This window comes from Carassius gibelio, chromosome A23 (assembly GCF_023724105.1).
Source record: "Carassius gibelio isolate Cgi1373 ecotype wild population from Czech Republic chromosome A23, carGib1.2-hapl.c, whole genome shotgun sequence".
NCBI classification, from domain to species: Eukaryota; Metazoa; Chordata; class Actinopteri; order Cypriniformes; family Cyprinidae; genus Carassius; species Carassius gibelio.
In genome coordinates, this window is record NC_068393.1 from 25117493 (window position 1) to 25139328 (window position 21836).

Genomic DNA, 21836 nt, shown 5'->3' on the forward strand with positions numbered 1-21836 from the left:
TCAAGCTCCTAAAGTTTGCAGGCGACACTACAGTCATCGGCCTCATCCAGGACGGTGATGAGTCTGCTTACAGACAAGAGGTTGAGCAGCTGGCTGTCTGGTGCAGTCTTAACAACCTAGAGCTAAACACGCTCAAAACAGTGGAGATGATCGTGGACTTTAGGAGAAACCCACCTGCACTTTCCCCACTCACCATCATGAACAACACTGTGACTGCAGTGGAGTCATTCAGATTCCTGGGAACCACCATCTCTCAGGACCTGAAGTGGGACAATCACATTGACTCCATTGTTAAAAAGGCCCAGCAAAGGTTGTATTTTCCTTCACCAGCTGAGGAAGTTTAACCTGCCACAGGCACTGCTAAAACAGTTCTACTCGGCCGTCGTTGAGTCTGTCCTCTGTACTTCAATAACTGTCTGGTTTGGTTCAGCAACAAAATCAGACATCAGAAGACTACAGAGAACTGTTCGGACAGCTGAAAGGATTATTGGTACAGGAGTATACTCATCAAAACTGCATTTATTTGATCAAAAATACAGGGGGAAAAGGTAAATATTATTATAGAGTAAAACAACATTTTTCTATTTTAATATACATTAAAATCTATTTTATTTATGTGATTTTCAGCATCATTCCTCCAGTCTTCAGTGTCACATGATCTTCAGAAATCATTCTAATATGATGATTTATTATCAGAGTTGTGCTGCTGAACTGTGATACTTCTTTCAGCATTCTTTTATTAAAGTTTAAAAGAAGAGCATTTAAAATAGAAGTATTTTCTAACAATAAACAGAGTTCAAAAGTTTGGGGTCAGTAAAATTTATTCTTTCTTTCAAAAAAAAAATAGAACTCTTTTAGGATGTATTGTTGATTGTTTTGATTCAGATGGCACTTCGGAGCATGTTCGCGACTCCTTTGATTCAGTTCGGCACTTCCGGATCGTGTTTCGCGACTCCGCTGATTCAATTCGGCGCTTCGGAGCCTGTTCCAGGGGCGGGTCTACGTGGTGGCTAGGGGGGGCACCGGCCCCCCCTGAAATTCGATTGGCCACCCCAGGTGCCCCCCCTATAAGATGTCTTGTGATTGGTTCATTTTATGGCAAATCAGTCTATAGACTCTACTGATGTTCGGGATTCAAAGAAGTGCAGCGTCTTCAGAGAAACAACGCTCGTCGCGATCTTGGACTTAATTAATTAATTCTTGACCTGGGTCTTCAGTCTGTGATTAACTCACCTCGTGTCTGACAAGTCTTCGGGTTCAAATCATTCCTTAATCACGTGACAGACCCATGCGCTATTTCTGACATTTCTGTCACTGTGTTTTTGTTACTGTTTCTTGAGGATCTGTGATGTTATTATTTTATAAATAAATAAAACCTTTTAATAAATAAAATATTGATTAATTTGTCTTTTTGACTGTCTATCAGTAAATAAACACTAGGCTATATAATAATCTAATAATCTAATAAAGTATTTATAGCCTAGTTTAATTTTTAATCCATTTTTAATAATATATGTATAAGATGCTTGCTCAAAAAGGACATAATGACATAAATTAAAAGCATTTTGAATCCTAAACAAGTAACACTACAGTTCTATAGTCTAATCTGAAGGGTAAACTCAAAAGATATAAATCATACAACACGGTCATTTTTGAAGATTAGAATCCACTGTAAAAAACAAAAAACAAAAAAAACAATCAAAGTGATGTCGCCGTCATAGAGACGACTTGTTCTTCCCTAGTCACATTAAAGATTCGTCGTTCAAGAACGAAACATCACAAGACACCAAACAAAGAGCTGGTAGGTAACCTTTATGTATGGTTTAAAATGTTTGTGCTGGACTGAATTGATTTTGATTTATTAGAAATGTTTATTATTTTGTATGTGTCTGTTTAGTGAGGACTTTTATTTTGAAAAGTAGTCACTTGTACTCTCTTAGTTCAGGAAACAGGAAATGTGAGTAGTACTGCAGTAGTTCATCAAAATGTGGTAGCTGTTTGGCTAATCCTTAAACATCATCCTTCTTTGCATCTGTTAGACGCAACGTCTGTAAGTACATAGTGTTAAATTTATTGTGTGATTCTTTAAGAAGGTTATTTTGACATTAAGATGGATATTTTCTTAGCTTAATTATCTTTACATAATCATTGTTAATAATTTCATACTTAGTAATTGTATCCTTTGTGTATTTTACAGTTTCACAGTTGATTCATAAACTTCATAAACGACTTGACGTCTCCATCGAGGTTTTTTGAGTGACTGTTTAACTTACTGGATAGTTAGATGCCAGAAGTCTAATAAGGCCAGTACAGTGAAAAGACGTTAATACATCAGACTGAGAAGGACGTTCATGAATCACATGGAATCAAGGTTTAGATATTCCAAAGATTCTACCACATCAACTTGATTTTTTGCATGTGATCAAGTCTCATATAAGTATGGCAGAAGGTCAGACAGATTTAGTGGATCTTAAAGGCACAGCTGAAGATGTGCACTCTGTCAGCACACGTTCCTCAAAAACATCCAGACGTTCTTCAAGAGCATCCAGTTGTCACTCAAGTGCCAGCATAGCTGTTTTCAAGGCACGAGCAAAAGCAGAAGCCGCACAAGCCAGAGCAGCGTACGCTAAAAAAGAAATAGAATTGAAAGTTGAACAGGCACGTCTTCAAGCAACACTGGAAGCTTTGCAAGAGGAGAAGGAAAAGGATGCTGCTTTGGCAGAAGCCCAGGTACTGGAAGAAGCATTTCTGGAAACAGAACGTAGTGCAGCCAGTAGAGTATCGGTGCCTGTTCCCATCGAGGACAGCCGAAATCGTACAGCAAATTATGTAAAAATACAATCTGAGATTAGTAGTGGTACACTGCCCTCTAGTGGAGAGAAAGAAACGCAACCAAAACTTCAATCTTCTCAATTTGTTAGTCCAATTAAAAGTGAAACTGATTTCAAGGACTTACCAATTAGTTCACAAAACATGGACTTTAGTGTAGACATGTTTCAAGATGCCACCCAAACGCAGGCTTCTCCTCGTCGCTACCAAATACAGAGTGGACCTTCTGATAAAGGAGATTCCTTGTCCATTACCTATGACCTTGCAAAGTATGTAGCTCGTACACAGCTTGTGTCAGCGGGGCTTACTTATTTTGATGATAAGCCCATTAATTACTGGGCATGGAAATCATCTTTCCAGGGTGCTATTTCTGGTCTGGGTCTTTCACCAGCAGAAGAACTAGATCTCTTGATTAAATACCTGGGTAAAGAATCTTCTGAGCATGCACGGAGACTGAAAGCTGTTAATATCAGAAGCCCGGCAGCTGCACTGATAATGACATGGCAGAGACTTGAGGAAATATACGGTTCTCCAGAAGCAATTGAACTTGCTCTTTTTGCTAAACTGGAAAACTTCCCAAGAGTAACAAACAAAGACCCACAAAAGCTTCGAGATTTAGGAGACATCCTCTCTGAACTAGAAGCTGCAAAGCTTGAGGGATACTTACCAGGTCTGGCATATTTGGACACTTCTAAGGGAGTGAACCCTATTGTTGAGAAACTTCCCTATAATATTCAAGAAAAATGGATGTTGTTTGGATCTAAATATAAACAAGAGCATCGTGTTGCTTTCCCACCTTTCTCAGTGTTTGCAAATTTTGTCCGCTCAGAAGCAAAAGCACGCACAGATCCCAGTTTTAGTACGTTTCCTCATGCAAAATATGAGAAAGGAGAAAGATTTGAGAAACAAAGACAAATTCCAATATCCGTTCACAAGACTCAAGTTAGTACCTCAACTAAAGTACAATCTGAACAGAAAAAGAGATCAGTTAGTCCAAATCAGATTTGCCCAATGCATGGAAAACCTCATCCTTTAAGAAGATGCAGAGGGTTTAGAGAGAAATCTCTACAAGAGAGGATGCAGGTCCTGAAAGAGCAGTCTGTGTGTTACCGTTGCTGTTCTTCTACAGGCCATATCGCCAAAAACTGCACTGTGGAAATTCAGTGCAAAGAATGCGGTAGTGACCATCACCTTTCAGCTCTTCATCCAGGTCCTGCACCATGGAAATCGCAGGCATTTACCCCTACCTCAGAGCATGGCGGGGAGAGAGATCAATCAGATAGTCATGAAGTTACATCTGAATGCACAGAAGTCTGCGGAGAAGGTCTGAGTGCGCGGTCTTGTTCAAAAATTTGTCTAGTTTCTGTTTATCCAGCTGGACATCAAGAGAAAGCAAAGAGGATGTACGCTATCCTAGATGAGCAAAGTAATCGGTCTTTGGTTAGAAAAGATTTCTTTGACATCTTCAACATCAAAACAAGTCCATTGCCCTATACATTAAAAACCTGTGCATGCCTTCTAGAGACAGCAGGTAGAAGAATTTCTGATTTCATTGTGGAATCCATTGATGGAAAGATAAGTCTACCTCTACCTTCTCTTTTAGAATGCAATCAGATTCCAAACAATCGTACAGAGATTCCGACTCCTGATGCAGCGTTCCATCACAGCCACCTGAGACACATAGCACAGGAAATACCACCTCTTGACTCTGATGCAGAGATTCTTCTATTACTGGGCAGAGACATCCTTCAAGTGCACAAAGTGCGCCAACAAATTAATGGCCCAAATAATGCCCCCTTCGCTCAAAAACTGGATTTTGGCTGGGTTGTCGTCGGGGATGTGTGTCTCAAAGGAGCTCATAGGCCACCTTCAGTTCATACTTTCAAGACTTTTATCTTGGAAAGTGGCCGTCACAGCTTTCTGAGTCCATGCTACAGTCAAATCAAGGTAAAAGAGAAGTTGGATGTTAATCCACAACGGCAACAATCTCTAGAAGCCTCACTCAAGGACCCCTTTCTGTTCGTGTCTGATGGTGAAAACATAGGTTGTTCAGTTTTCTCCTATACAGCGAATGATCATAAGATTGCTCCATCTGTGGAAGACACTAGGTTTCTCCAGATCATGGACAAAGAGGTCTTCCAAGACAGCTGTAATAGTTGGGTTGCTCCGTTACCTTTTCGAGAGCCCAGACAAAGTCTACCTAACAACAAAGACAATGCATTGAAACGTCTTCTTGCACTGAGACATACTCTTAACAAGCGACCACAAATGAAAGCACATTTCCTGGAATTTATGGACAACTTGCTAAAAAATGAGCATGCAGAGATTGCACCGCCTCTCAAGCATGGTCAGGAAGTGTGGTACTTGCCGCTGTTTGGAGTGTATCATCCTAAGAAGCCTAATAAAATACGTGTTGTTTTCGATTCAAGTGCGCCCTTTGAGGGAGTTTCACTAAACAGTGTGCTTCTCACAGGCCCTGATTTGAATAACAGCTTGCTAGGAGTCCTGATGAGATTCCGTAAAGAGCCTGTGGCTATTACTGCTGATATACAGCACATGTTTCATTGTTTTCTGGTAAGGGAGGATCATAAGGATTATCTTAGGTTCCTGTGGTACAGAAACAATGACCTTAACAGTGAGATTGTGGATCACCGAATGCGTGTGCATGTTTTCGGGAATAGCCCATCACCAGCAGTGGCTATCTATGGCCTACGGAGAGCAGCCAAAGAATATGAAGAGAGTTTCGGCAGTGACACCAGAAAGCTGGTGGAGAAGGAGTTTTATGTTGATGACATGCTGAAATCGTGTGCTACAGAGGCAGAGGCGATCGATCTTCTCAAACGTACACAAGAGATGCTTGCAGTGTCTAATCTTAGACTGCACAAGATTATCTCCAACTGTCCAAGCGTGATTGAAGCTTTTCCTTCGGAAGATCGTGCTGATGGAATTAAGGATCTGCAACTTTTCTCAAATGGTCTTCCTATCCTACGTAGCCTTGGTGTGTCCTGGAATGTTGCAACAGACACTTTTGTGTTTCATGTTTCAGATGATGACAAGCCTTTCACTCGGAGAGGAGTTCTATCTACTGTGAATGGCTTGTATGACCCTCTTGGATTCCTTGCGCCTGTTACCATACAAGGGAGGTTACTGTTGAGGGAACTTACCAAACAAGGCGAGAGCTGGGATTCACCTTTGCCAGAGGACATGGAGGCTGAGTGGAGAAAATGGAAAAATTCTCTTCAAGATTTAAAAGAGCTTCAAATACCACGTGTTTGCACATCCATCCCTTTGTCTGATGTCCAGAGTAAAGAACTTTGTGTTTTTGCGGACGCATCAGTCAAGGCTATTGCTGCTGTAGGATACCTGAAGGTGACAGATCATCATGGTCACACAGATGTTAACTTCTTGTTTGGAAAATCCAAATTAGCACCACAGCCAGATATTACTGTTCCAAGACTGGAGTTGTGTGCTGCTGTATTAGCAGTGGAGATTGCAGAGTTGATTGTGGAAGAGATGGACATAACCTTCGATCATATCTGGTATTACACTGACAGTAAAGTAGTACTAGGCTACATTTGTAATCAAACTCGGAGGTTCTATGTCTACGTGAACAACCGAGTTCAACGAATCCTAAAATCCAGTTCACCAGCACAATGGCAATATGTTCCCACAGAACTTAACCCAGCAGATCACGGATCTAGATCTGTACCTGCAGCTTTCTTAGGTTCCACTTCGTGGCTCACAGGCCCACGCTTCTTGCATAATTCCCAGTTTCAGTCTGAATCACAGGAATCATTTGAGCTTGTGGATCCAGCCTTAGATTCTGAGATACGTCCACAAGTGTGTACAAACCTAACTGAAGTTCCCAAGTCCACATGGAACTCTGAGAGATTCAGCAGATTCTCTAACTTTAACACTCTCATTAGAGCAATAGCACGTCTGATTCACATTGCCAGTTCTTTCTCCAAACACTCAAAAGATGATAGTTGTAGAGGATGGCATATCTGCTGTAAAGGTCCTACTGAAGAAGAGCTGGAAAAAGCGAGAATTCTCGTGTTGAAAAGTGCTCAATATGAGAGTTATCCAACAGAGATTCAGAGAATCGTTGCCACTCATAACCTTCCTCGTAAGAGTGTGTTGAGGAAACTATCTCCTGTCCTTGACAACAACGGCTTACTTCGAGTAGGTGGGCGTATCGTGAGGTCAGATCTGGGAACTTGTGAAGTCAACCCTATCATCATCCAAGGTACACATCATGTGGCAACACTGATTGTACGGCATTACCATGAGGCTGTGAAACATCAGGGCAGACACTTCACGGAGGGTGCTGTCAGAGCTGCTGGATATTGGCTAGTAGGAGGTAAAAGGTGCATACGTAGTCTGCTTTTCAAGTGTGTAACCTGTAAAAGACTGCGAGGGAAGACAGGACATCAGCAGATGTCTGATCTGCCTGTGGAACGGTTGACAATAGCACCACCCTTTACCTATGTGGGTGTTGATGTTTTCGGACCATGGGAAGTGACTGCTCGTAAGACCAGAGGAGGTCAAGCTAATTCCAAGAGGTGGGCAGTTATGTTTTCATGTATGTGTACAAGAGCAGTTCACATCGAAGTGATAGAGGCAATGAGCTCTAGTAGTTTCATTAATGCCTTAAGAAGATTTTTCGCAATCAGAGGGCCAGTTAAGCATCTATATTCAGATCGTGGCACAAATTTCGTTGGAGCTTCTCGAGAACTCAGAATGGATACATCTTGTGTCAATTCGGAGAATGTGCAGAAATATTTAAAAGAACAGCATTGCACCTGGATATTCAATCCCCCTCACGCCTCTCATATGGGCGGCCACTGGGAGCGAATGATTGGGATTGCTCGTCGCATCCTTGATTGCATGTTACTTGATGAGAGAAATTCCCGTCTCACACATGAGGTCTTGACGACATTCATGGCGGAAATCACTGCAGTGATGAATTCACGGCCTTTAATCCCAGTTTCTTCCGACCCTGAATTTCCCTTTATTCTCACCCCCGCTACTCTTTTGACACAAAAGACTGGTGCAACACCTCCCCCTCCCGGAGACTTTGGGAATAACGAGTTGCTCAGGGAAGAATGGAAACAAGTACAAAGGTTAGCAGACATCTTCTGGACAAGGTGGAAAAAGGAATACCTAAGTACTTTGCAATCCCGACAAAAGTGGCAAGACAAAAAATCTAATTTGAAAGAGGGTGATATTGTCTTGGTAAAGAACATTCAAGTTAACAGAAATGAGTGGCCAATGGCAATTGTTGAGAAAACTTCACTAAGCAAAGATGGACTGGTGAGGAAAGCTGATATTAAAGTGACTAAGGATGGCATTCAAAAAATATTGTCACGTCCTGTCTCCGAACTTATCCTTCTTCTGTCTCCAGATGGATAAACTGATTTGGGATTCTTAAAATCCCAGGCGGGGAGTGTGCTGGACTGAATTGATTTTGATTTATTAGAAATGTTTATTATTTTGTATGTGTCTGTTTAGTGAGGACTTTTATTTTGAAAAGTAGTCACTTGTACTCTCTTAGTTCAGGAAACAGGAAATGTGAGTAGTACTGCAGTAGTTCATCAAAATGTGGTAGCTGTTTGGCTAATCCTTAAACATCATCCTTCTTTGCATCTGTTAGACGCAACGTCTGTAAGTACATAGTGTTAAATTTATTGTGTGATTCTTTAAGAAGGTTATTTTGACATTAAGATGGATATTTTCTTAGCTTAATTATCTTTACATAATCATTGTTAATAATTTCATACTTAGTAATTGTATCCTTTGTGTATTTTACAGTTTCACAGTTGATTCATAAACTTCATAAACGACTTGACGTCTCCATCGAGGTTTTTTGAGTGACTGTTTAACTTACTGGATAGTTAGATGCCAGAAGTCTAATAAGGCCAGTACAATGTTTGTATGGTTTTCTCAGATCAATGTTTTTACCCCGTCAGGCTCTGCTCGCGTTGGTCGTGGTTGATTTCAATCGAATGTTCAATCAACGTTTAATAAAACACAATAAAAGTAAAATACGATGGGGGGCTATCAAACAATAAACATGTCATGTTGATTTGCATATTTTGTATCAGTTTATTTTGTGACAGTGACCACATATAGCAAGATTGCACCAAATGACAATATGCGCACAGAATGTTCCATAATAATATTTGTCTGGTGACACGTTACTTGTTAATGCATGAGAGTAAGTCAGTTAGAGAGTCAGTTAAATTGTCAGGCCTAACTTAGCCATTTACACATGAAATGTTGTGGATGCATTCTGTGCATTTCATTTACAATTTGAATTTTTTTTTTGAGATTGAGAAAAACAGACACACATAAGTGTTTCTTTTGAAGGCAGGGAAGAAAGCAGTGGCAAGCCATGAAAAGAAGTAAAGATATAGGGAGTTTCTTTCAATGAAAAAAAAATATATATATGTATTCTCAAATTTAACTTAATGGATATATACAGGGATGACAAAAACTAAAGTAATCAAAAATGTGCTTTATTACTACATTTGTTTACAAGTAACTTATTCAAGTTAAAAATAATAATAAAATCAATAGGATATACGTAATACACTTTAGAATTTCGCTTTTTTTGGGGGGGGGGCAGTGGCGGCCACCCCATTAGGAGGCAGTGCCCCAGCATGGCCCCCCCACTGAAAATGCTCTAGACACGCCCCTGGCCTGTTCGCGACTCGGTTGATTCAGATCGGTGCTTCGGAGCGTGTTCGCGACTCGGTTGATTCAGATCGGTGCTTCGGAGCGTGTTCGCGACTCCGTTGATTCAGATCGGTGCTTCGGAGCGTGTTCGCGACTCGGTTGATTCAGATCGGTGCTTCGGAGCGTGTTCGCGACTCGGTTGATTCAGATCGGTGCTTCGGAGCGTGTTCGCGACTCCGTTGATTCAATTCGGCGCTTCGGAGCCTGTTCGCGACTCGGTTGATTCAGTTCGGCATTTCGGAGCCTGTTCGCGACTCGGTTGATTCAGATCGGGACTTCGGAGCCTGTTTGTAATTTTTTTAAATTCAGATCTGGACATCGGAGCAGGAAGTTTTTGTCAAACATTTTATTGGTGATAAATGAATATTTGACCTGAGGCTTTTTTTTAACCTGTCGATTTGATTCTTAAATGATTTCAAGACTTTTGGATGTCAGTACTTCTTGTACCTCAGTTACTTGTGTTGTGTTTTATGAATTGTGGATGGATTTATCAACTGGGAAATAAAGTTGAACAGAAATGATCATGAATTCTTAAAGATGATGATGAAAAGAAAAGGTAATATTGCATATAAAATTATATCCAAGTATGAACTAACTTGCGCAATACAGTAAATATTCTTACTCTACCCTAAATCAGTGAAAAAATGTTTGGCTCAGTTTACAGAAAAGTGTATGTTACACATACTTTCATTATGATGCAACATTGTTTCTTCAGGTGAGTGTTTAACATCTTTATTATTGTGGGGATTAGTGTGTAAGTGCTACACACACACACACACACACACACACACACACACACACACAAACTGGTCAGAGTTTGGGATCAGAAGGATTTATTTTGATGAAAAAAATGGTTATTATTATTTATTTTTTTACAGGAGTTTACTCATCGAAACTGCATTTATTTGATCAAAAGTACAGGGAAAAACAGTGAAATATTATTATGAAGTAAAACAAAAAAATTCTATTTAAATATACATTATAAACTATTTTATTTCTGTGTTTTCAGCATCATTTTTCTAACAATAAACACTAGAGTTCAAACGTTTGTGGTCAGTAAAATGGATTCTTTCTTCCAAAATAAAAAAAATAGAACTCTTTTAGGATGTATTGTTGATTGTTTTGATTCAGATCGGGAATTCGGAGCGTGTTCGCGACTCCGTTGATTCAGATTTATCAGCTGAGAAATAAAGTTGAACAGAAATGATCATGATCTCCTAAAGATGATGATGAAACAAAAAGGTAATATTGCTTCAAACAGTTCATTGAACAATAATAAATGAAATACCTGAAGCTGATGTAGAGGTTAAAAAGAGTAAAGATCAAAATGATCATATAAATGATGGAATCAATGTGATTCGATTGTAAAAAAAAAAAAAAAGAGAGAGAAGAAAAAACAGGTTAAAATCAATATATATGATTTAAGTGTACTTTTGGAGTGTCCACTAGGGGGAGATCTAAGGTTGCAGGTTGTGGCTGATGTGACGTGTGCTGTGCGTCACAGCCAATACAGACTGACGCAGAGACGACAGCATGAGTTCGTGTCTTCATTTATTAATTTCTATTTTCCCCGTTTATCAGGTATGAAATACATAACAACATATTTTCGTCATGAGTTAAACTGATATAGTAGTCATGAGACTGGATATTTCTGTGAATATATGCGAAAGCATGGTGTTTGAGGCAAACAAAGACTGTAATATTACCTATGCTAAACATGCTAATCATTAGGGTGGAGAAAACTAAATGAGATGTGTCACAGTGGTTTAAATGGAACAGAAGAGTATAGTTGTACAATGTCAACTGAAAGTTATGTGTAATGAAGTTCATGTTTTTTGTGTATTTCATAATGAGTTCAGTGTTTTATAATACACTGTTGAAATAGTGTTTCTTCAAGAATGGGACTCTGAATGGTTATCTCTCTCATGAAAAGTGGAAAAAGTAACTGAAGAACAAATTAACTGTATTGTCATCATGAGGAAATAACTCATTTTGCAGTTGCAAGAGGACACTGAAGGAAGGGTGTTATGTTGTGAATGTTATAGAAGAAGTGATGTATTTGTATGATTGGCTTCAGACACATATTTATGTGATTTAATGTACAGATGTATTCATTTATTCAAAGTTCTGTTATTTATAAGTAATATCTGTTGATGAAAGAGACATCACAGCCAATACAGACTGACGCAGAGACAACAGCATGAGTTTGTGTCTTCATTTTTTAATTTCTATTTCCCCCTTTATCAGGGTGTAACAATGGCATCAAGGATCCAGGATCTAGAGATCATTCTTCATGGAGACTGTTCCACAGGAAGCAGTTTATCCTGGGTGAAAAACTAAACCTGGTTGTTTCAGCATCACTCAGGCAAGGTATTTAAATTGATTTCAGTTGTTATGTGTTTCAGGTCATCCTCACTATTCTGCTGTTCTGGATGCAAGGCCGTGCTGGAACTACATTTCTCATGGTTGAAAGATTTGTGCATCGGTGTCCAGACATATAACGCCCAATCACACGAGGCGTCAACGCCTCTTGTTTACTTTTAAATGGAGTGACGTTTGGGGTGTAACGATTCACTCGTTTTCTCGATGCATCGATTACAAACCCTGTCGATTCGTAAGCATCGATCTTGAAACATGATTTTTGAATCGTGAATCGCCCGATCTTGGACAGTAATCGATTCAAAATGCTAAGAATTGAATGAATCGCGATTTCTATAGCGATTCAATGCTTTCAAAATATATACACATTATATTACTACACGCACAAATTAATGGAGACCTTGAAGAGTGTTCGTGAATCGTGCCTCTTATCTGTCCTTCACGTGAATGAACTGATGAAACTAAAAAAAAAACCCACAAACAATTTATGAATGATGCAGTGCTAATTGACATTTATTACAGTACAGAAAATATAAAGTATATTTGTATATTTTCTACCTTATTCTGTGCAGAAAATGTAAATAATTGCTAATTAAATGTAGCCTAGTATATAAAACAATCATAAAATTGCCATTAGAAAACAAATATTGATTACAAATAACTGATTATTGTCCAGCAGTGAATTTGATTTATAACGGCTAATTAAAAGTTATTAAAAAACAAGATAATTCCTTGTAAAAAATAATAATAATAATTATTATTATTATATAGGCTACATACATAAAATGATTGTATTTGACATTTCTGTCACTTCTGAAATTATGGCTACGCCCCTGGTGTGACTAAATGTTAGCTTATACATAATACTCTTTAAGCTCTTTTTTAAAAACTTGGCTTACATACATTTTTACGCATGCCATGTGGCATCATTAAACTAGCATTTAACAATGGACAAAAGTTTTTTTTGTTTTTTGTTTTCTAACCTATGGTTCTCTAAACATAAATGCTACTGTAATTTGCCCCCTGACTAAGCATTTAAAGAATTTAGTAGAAGCATTTAAATAATCCCGTGAATGCACTTAAAGAATGCAGAATCGAATCGTTATAATCGAATCGAATCTAATTGTGAATCGAATCGAATTTATTCGTTCTAAATTTGCAAAAATTGAATCGAATCGAAAACCTATGAATCGTAATCGAATCGAATCGCTGCATTGCCAAAGATTCACAGCCCTAAGTGACGTCAAGCATGGTGAAATTAATTCTAGAAATTAATTCTAAATAGAAGTTGAAAACTTTTCAAGCGCCAATGCAGCCGTCCTCCAGTCAGAACGTCTTATGCAAATACCCTAGCGCAGACGCAAGCCAATCGAGTGCATGCAATACCAGAAAACTAATGTGATTGGCTGTCAATATGAGAAGAGACAGTAATTCTGATCCGATATCAGTGTCGTTTTTTGAAATTTTTTTAAAATCAGTGTATAATTTATATACTTCTGTGTTGGGATGATCGATCATGATTTTTCTTGGCCGATTCCAATACCGACTTTTTTACAAGCAAACTGGCCGATTCCGATTTCCGATTAATTTTAATCTTTAAGCAACAAACAAGAAAGAAGGAAAGTGTGCATACACGAGATGTTTTTTTTATTTTTATTTAATAAGCCAAACTTGCTTTTGGCTATTGAAAACAATAACCGTAACCATCTGAAACTAACGGCAGTAACTGCGCAGTAAGTAGCCTACATTCAATACAAACATAGATGGTACTGACATCAGCATTTAGCTTTTGTTTTTGAATTGGGTTGAAACTACATAGAATTGACCTTAAATTAAAAGATTAATTCTCTGTAACCAAATTAAAGTCAACAACTGCATAGTTCTAAAGTCCAATCAACACACATTCAATAAGAGATTTCTTAATCAGCATTCAGTATTTTAGTTTTTAAATTTGGTTTTAAATTTAAAAAAGGTCTTTACCAGTTAGACTAAATAAAAGTATGCAATATAAATACATTATTCCAAAATGTTAAAATCAAATAATGTTGATGCGAATAAAACAAAGATGCAAAGTGTTTCATTCATCCAATTAAAAAAAATAGGTAAATGATACACATCTATATTTTATTACTTGAGCCAATAAAAATGAATAACTATTGTCTCAAGTTAAAAAAATTAATAGATGTCAAGTCAAGTCACCTTTATTTATATAGCGCTTTAAACAAAATCCATTGCGTCAAAGCAACTGAACAACATTCATTAGGAAAACAGTGTGTCAATAATGCAAAATGATAGTTAAAGGCAGTTCATCATTGAATTCAGTGATGTCATCTCTGTTCAGTTAAATAGTGAATCATTACTAGGGATGGGTATCGTTAAGGTTTTAACGGTATTACTACTCTTATTCGATACTGCTTAACGGTCCGGTACTTTAACGGTATTCTTATCGGTACTTTGTTTTGTGTTACTGTGTTACTTTGTGTTGTGTTTAGGCAGTCAAAAACTTTGGATTTCTCTGTCTGCACATAATGCACTTTTGAAAGATGCTTTGACAGATTGCTTGTGTTTCCGACCTTACATGCAAAAATTTTGTTGCACTTATGACAACCAGCGTTGTCTGCATCAACTCTAGAGAAGTATAACCACACTTTGGAAACGTTTTGCTGTCTCCGCCATCGTCACTCTTTGTGTTAAGCAGAAGTTTTCGTATTGTAAGGGGCCATTCACATATCGCGTCTAAAAACGTGTGGAAAACGCTAGGCACGCCGCTTTCTGATTTTTTCCAAGGGGCAAGGAACTCGACCGGAAGTTGAAGTCGGGTGGGGGCTGCCATCTTTTAGCAGAACTTCACTTGCGTTAGCATTCCCATTGACTCCCATTCATTTTGGAGTCACTTTGACAGCGAATAACTTTACATCTGAGGTGTTTAAAGACTCTGTTTGTCCATTATTTATTTCTAAAGATACACGACAATGTATAAAGGGCTCCATTACCTTCTGTGTTACATTATTGCCCCGTATAAACAGTTTTTGTAAAAAATAGGCTAACGATTGCGTCATAACCACTCGGCTCTCTGTCGCATTACCGTACAGACAGGAGGAGAAGCTCGCAGGCAATTAACTTAATATGGCGTACTGGCGTTACATTTTAAAATACTATACAAAATAATTAATCATAATACTTACTCCTGCTCACTCACGACAAAGAACTCCCCGCTCAAGCTCGCCGTCTCTGCAAGATTAACGATGGCAGTTTGCACGCACAGCTACTAGAAGATCTACATCTGTCAGACAGGTTGCTGACGTCGTCAAGCTTCGTTTGAGTCTGCGCGTCAGAAACGGAAGTGCTAAAAAACGCTAAAACTGGGCTTCATTTGTCTCAATTGAGTTCCAATGGGGTCGCTGTGTCCATTTCTTTTACTGTTTATGGATTTTTCCCCCAAAGCCTTCGGACGCTTGCGCTCCTGAGGAGTCTGCCGTTGCTAAGCAACCATGACCTGCTCTCTCCACGAAAACGCGGAAATTTCAGCAATGGATAAATGGATTTGCAGCAATAAAAACTGCTTGCAGTAGCTCTGCTACTACATTAATTTAGAAAATCCACATACAGCTATCAGCTGTTCCTTCATCTTGGCTGAGCTTTCAACGTTGTTACGGAAAAGGTGAGGAAGTTACATGACCTGCGCTTGCGGTATTCTGAAAAGTTGAGATGTTTTTAACTCGAAGTGGTGCGGATGCGCCTGGAAAAAACCGGCATGTCGCACCGCGTGCAAGTCGCGATCGCGTCGCTTCCATTATGAGCGCGCATACCGCGCGCCTACATTGGAAATAACGAATTTAAGCGTGCAAAAGACGCAATATGTGAATGTCCCCTTAGTCTGTTTCAGTGGCGGCTCGTCGGGTGAAGCAGGGGAGGCACAGTTTCCTCCAAATTTTGGTTAAAAAAGATTTAATGTTAATAAAATTCACTATTCATTTCAATTCATGTCTCAGAATGTATATAGTTTTGTTTGTAATTTCACAGTTGTAATACCATTACATGAAAGCTCCGCTTTTCTATTGCGAATGTGCCGAATCTGCTGATGTAATTACAACCGCTAAGTAAGAGAAGGGGAGGGGGAGGCCAGGGGAACCAATCAGCATCGAGTGTTCACTTTCAGCGCTGAGGAGTGCTGAGAAAAGTAACATCATAGAGGAGGCTAGCCTCCCTTCTGGGATATCAACCCACCATCATAGAGACATAAATTAGGTGCTATTAGTTTGAGCCTGTTTTTATAAAGTTGGTTTGAACGTCTCCCGGAGCAGCTGGGCTGATAATTTACCAAATATTTATAATGAGTATCGATATTGAATATATTTTCTTTACGGTTTCTGTCTAAAATGCCGCCAAAAAGCCATTTAAAAGTGGTTTAGCAAATAATAATATTAACAATCGCATGGATGCCAAGACCAATACAATTAGTTTGCCTCCTCTATTTTAAAATCCACGAGCCGCCACTGGTCGGTTTATTTCATTTAATATACTTAATCTAATATAACATCATACTAAGAGTGCAGTTGTTCTCCAGATATTAGCATAAACAATGTGATTTAGACTTTTATAAAAATTGAATTAACAATTACTCAATGAATCCACTTTTTGAACAAATCAGTCATTGATGTAATAATTTTAGTTAAATAGTTTTTTCCCCTCATTTTCACGTCTAAACCGATCTCACTATACAGTTGTGTGAGGGTGTATGTCTAAGAATGTGTATGCCTTCATTTTGCTAGGCATGGCAAATGTTTTTATATATGCATGTTTTAATTAGAACTGTGAAGCAACAACATTGCTATTAAATGTGCTATATAAATAAATAAAAGTTGAAGTTAAGTTCAAATTCCATTGTATTTTGGTGGCTTGATTGTGTAAACAAGTTCAAAAACATTGCAACAAAAAAAAATGTTTTGAAGAATGTTTCCATCAATTAAGTCAGCTTTTCCATTGAACCAGAAAGAAACTTTGAGAAGAAGGATAATGGAACGGTCTCCATGCAATAGTAAGGCTTTCCTCTCTGTACACATATCCTTCAGTACAATTTTTATTGGTTTAAAACTTGTTCGTGTTATGTTATATTTATTGCCCCCCCCCCCCCCCGGCAAGATTTAGATGAGATTTTCGACCCTGTGTATATATATATATATATATATATATATATATGTATGTGTGTGTTTGTAAAATACATTTCTTTTAAATGTATAGCACAGTAATGAAGGCAGCAACATGTGGTAGATGGGACAGAACAAGAAAGACTTATTAATCTTTCATTGTGCTAATGTATTATAATACGAAAGGGTATGGCTCCTATACAGCGTGCAGCGCGTAAACACAACCAGTGCGCAGATTAATACGCAACACAGAGTCACAGCGTGTAGCATTACTCATAGAAATGTTCAAAACACCAAGGGATGAGATATTGATGTTGTGTATTATATCTGTGCAATATTTTGAGTCTTTTAACAGTTTTAAATCTCAGTTATTGTGCGCTCTTGAAGAGAGTTTCATTGTTTTGACTGTAGTAACTATGATGGGATGATACGCTAATCTGCCAATTCAATACTAGCCCGAAACTTGTGTGCCGATTCAATATATATTTATATATATATATATATATATATATATATATATATATAAAATTGAGTATTGTGATTATAGTTATATAACTATTGCAATTTGTGACTTTTTCAAATTGTCTATAAACGTATTTGTTTGTTTGTGTAGATTTGAGGGAAAGATTAAAAACAAGGAGGTCTGGGAATGACTGAAGGGAACTGACAGCAGTGAGGGAAGGAAGTAATCACCAGATTGTAATTTCTTTGAGAATGTGTGCATTGTTTATTACAAGTTGAGTTTTCATTTAAATGTAGCAATGTACACAGTTGGTCAAAAGGTTTAAATATATTTTAAAAGTGTAATTTATTTCTGTGATGCTCCGCTATATTTTCAGCATCATTCCTCCAGTCTTCAGTGTCACATGATCTTCAGAAATCATGATAATATGATGATTTACTGCTCAAGAAACATTTCTGATTATTATCAGCGCTGAAAACAGTTGTGCTGCCCAAAACTTTTGTCTAAACTACAGTTACATTTATTTTTTTATTTATTTTTTTATGGGGGCTAATAGCAAGAATGCATAAAATTGAATACCAGTGGTAGAGAAGACTTTTGTAATTTTACAATATTACTTTTTTTTTTTTTTAATTTTGAGACTTCTCTTGAAAGCCATAAAGAAAAGATTCCAGATTTTGACTGGTTGTGAACATACATGAGCAACATTAACAAGATGATCCTCCCTTTCAGCTCAGAGAAGGATGTTGACAGCAGGCCCAGGATGAAGAAGAGGAGGAAGAACACATTTAACAATTTACTCATAAACTTTCCATGTGTTATAATAAAAACAATGAACATGACTACAGTAAAATGCTAAATGTTATTAAAAGATTCCAGTTTGCAAGAAATCTGAGTGTCTGCCTCTACACTAGAGGAACTCTTTCCTGAAGAAGATCAGGTGCTGAGAAGGAGCCTTGTTCTACAGCAAAACACTGCATCAAGCCTCCTGTCCTTCCCTCAGAAGAGCCTGTCTTCTGCTGCTGGGGTAAGAAACACACTCTTCCTCTTCTCTATCAGCTGTCCTGCACCTATCTCTGTCTGAAAGAGTCTTCTCCACAGTCAGTAATCAGAGACTCTGTTGATTCAGATCGACACTTCAGAGCCTGTTTGTGATTTTTTTATTCAGATCTGGACATCAGAGCAAGAAGTTTTTGTCAAACAGTTCATTGTTGATAAATGAATATTTGACCTGAGGCCTTTTTTTTAACCTGTCGATTTGATTCTTAAATGATTTCAAGACTTTTGGATGTCAATACTTCTTGTACCTCAGTTGCTTGTGTTGTGTTTTATGAATTGTGGATGGATTTATCAACTGGGAAATAAAGTTGAACAGAAATGATCATGAACTCTTAAAGATGATGATGAAAAGAAAAGGTAATATTGCAAATAAAATTATATCTATCTAAGTATGAACTAACTTGTGCAATACAGTAAATATTCTTAAGGCGGTCGCACACCGGACGAGAAGCGCCGCGTTGCGTCGCGCCACATGTAGGACAACTCGAGGCATCGCACACCGGAAGCGCACATTCTATATGCGCGAGCTCAATTTCGCAGCAAGATGTGTGAGTTTTAGCTTCATCTATTATTATTATTTTAAATATATGATTTTAATTGATAAAAGCTTAATTGACAGGCAAATGTTCCACAGGCCAATACTTTAATATTTCGCGTATGTAAAAATGTCTCAAGAGAAAAATAAAATATTAAAAGCACTACGTTTATTATACATTTAATTGTATATGTTTACATTTTAATTAAGCTGTACAACTAATATAAGTAGTATTTTGCAGCAGTGGTATCTTGGTGTAATGTATGAACAACGATTTGTAACAAATATGATGTTTTTTTTTTTTATATAAAACTATGCAGATGGCGCTCTGTGGCGCGGCAGAAATTTGAACAGCGTTCCGAGTCGTAGCTGGGCACCGCGGACAGACGCCGAATGGCGCCGCCGGTGTGTGTACACTCATAGAGAATAATGTGGTCGAAACTGCATTTATTAAAAAGTGTTTTTTTTTGCACTAAAAATCTTTTATCTGCACTGATGTTCACTTCATTGAATTTGGACTCTATCTGTCATTTGCCTTGCGCTGCTTTATTTAACTATTTTTAATATTTTATATGCCTTTTTTACATTCCCTTATTGTATATTTGTATCTACATTTTATATTTGAAATAGATTTTTAGGATTTAATGTTAATGTTATCTGTGTGCACCGGGGTCTAAGTGTAATGCAATTTCGATTCTCTGTATGTATGTACTGTACATGTGGAAATTGACAATAAAGCAGACTTGACTTGATTTATTTGATCAAAAGTACAGGGGGAATAAAGTGAAATATTGTTATGAAGTAAAACAACATTTTTCTATTAAATACACATTAAAATCTATTTTATTTCTGTGATTTTCAGCATCATTACTCCAGTCTTCAGTGTCACATGAACTTCAGAAATCATTCTAATATGATGATTTATTATCAGAGTTTTGCTGCTGAACTGTGATACTTCTGTCAGCATTCTTTGATGAATGAAAAGTTAAAAAGAAGAGCATTTATTTAAAATAGAAGTATTTTCTAACAATAAACACTAGAGTTCAAAAGTTTGGGGTCAGTAAAATGTATTCTTTCTTTCTAAAAAAATAATAGAACTCTTTTAGGATGTATTGTTGATTGTTTTGATTCATATCGGCACTTCGGAGCCTGTTCGCGACTCCGTTGATTCAGATCCGCACTTCGGAGCCTGTTCGCGACTCGGTTGATTCAGAGCCGCACTTCGGAGCCTGTTCGCGACTCTGTTGATTCAGTTCGCCGCTTCGGAGCCTGTTCGCCACTCGGTTGATTCAGATCGGCGCTTCGCAGCCTAATCGCGACTCAGTTGATACAGTTCGGCACTTCGGAGCGTGTTCGCGACTCCGTTGATTCAGTTCGGCGCTTCGGAGCCTGTTCGCGACTCGGTTGATTCAGTTCGGCACTTCGGAGCATGTTCGCGACTCCGTTGATTCAGTTCGGCGCTTCGGAGCCTTTTCGCGACTCGGTTGATTCAGATCGGCGCTTCGGAGCGTTTTCGCGACTCCGTTGATTCAGTTGTGCACTTCGGAGCCTGTTCGCGACTCCGTTGATTCAGTTCGGCACTTCGGAGCGTGTTCGCGACTCCGTTGATTCAGTTCGGCACTTACGGACCGCGTTCGCGACTTCATTGATTCAATTCGGCACTTAGGAGCCTGTTCGCGACTCGGTTGATTCAGTTCGGCATTTCGGAGCCTGTTCACGACTCGGTTGATTCAGATCGGGACTTCGGAGCCTGTTTGTAATTTTTTTAAATTCAGATCTGGACATCGGAGCAGGAAGTTTTTGTCAAACATTTCATTGGTAATAAATGAATATTTGACCTGAGGCTTTTTTTTTTACCTTTTGATTTGATTCTTAAATGATTTCAATGACTTTTGGATGTCAATACTTCTTGTACCTCAGTTGCTTGTGTTGTGTTTTATGAATCGTGGATGGATTTATCAACTGGGAAATAAAGTTGAACAGAAATGATCATGAACTCTTAAAGATGATGATGAAAAGAAAAGGTAATATTGCATATAAAATTATATTTAAGTATGAACTAACTTGCGCAATACAGTAAATATTCTTACTCTACCCTAAATCTGTGAAAAAATGTTTGGCTCAGTTTACAGAAAAGTGTACGATACACATCCTTTCATTATGATACCCAACATTATTTCCTCCTCAGATGAGTATTTAACATCTTTATTATTGTGGGGATTAGTATGCAAGTGCTATGCACACACACACAGAGAGAGAGAGAGAGAGAGAGAGAGTTTGGGATCAGAATTATTTTTTTATGTTTTTTTTTTTTTTTTTTTTTTACAGGAGTATACTCATCAAAACTGCATTTATTTGATCAAAAATACAGGGGAAAAAGTTAAATATTATTATAGAGTAAAACAACATTTTTCTATTTTAATATACATTAAAATCTATTTTATTTATGTGATTTTCAACATCATTCCTCCAGTTTTCAGTGTCACATGATCTTCAGAAACATTCTAATATGATGATTTATTTTCAGAGTTTTGCTTCTGAACTGTGATACTTCTTTCAGCATTCTTTGATGAATGAAAAGTTAAAGAGAAGAGCATTTATTTAAAATAGAAGTATTTTCTAACAATAAACAGTAGAGTTCAAAAGTTTGGGGTCAGTAAAATGTATTCTTTCTTTCTAAAAATGA

The 21836-nt window shown here is 37.9% G+C and overlaps 2 protein-coding genes and 1 long non-coding RNA gene across 3 annotated transcripts in view; 2 read left to right on the forward strand and 1 right to left on the reverse strand.

Moving 5' to 3' along the window:
• LOC127944177 (C-type mannose receptor 2-like) overlaps positions 1-21836 on the reverse strand; it is a 159923-nt gene that overhangs the window by 55253 nt on the left and 82834 nt on the right. The window lies entirely within an intron of this gene.
• Positions 5392-8764, forward strand: LOC127944173 (uncharacterized). The gene is made up of 2 exons (XM_052539989.1): positions 5392-8493; positions 8641-8764. The coding sequence occupies exon 1, from the start codon at positions 5485-5487 to the stop codon at positions 8239-8241; it is 2757 nt and encodes a 918-aa protein (XP_052395949.1). The 5' UTR covers positions 5392-5484; the 3' UTR covers positions 8242-8493; positions 8641-8764.
• Positions 10986-19902, forward strand: LOC127944182 (uncharacterized). Its single transcript, XR_008150297.1, has 3 exons — positions 10986-11148; positions 11815-11937; positions 17707-19902. It is a non-coding gene; the product is annotated as an uncharacterized LOC127944182 (long non-coding RNA).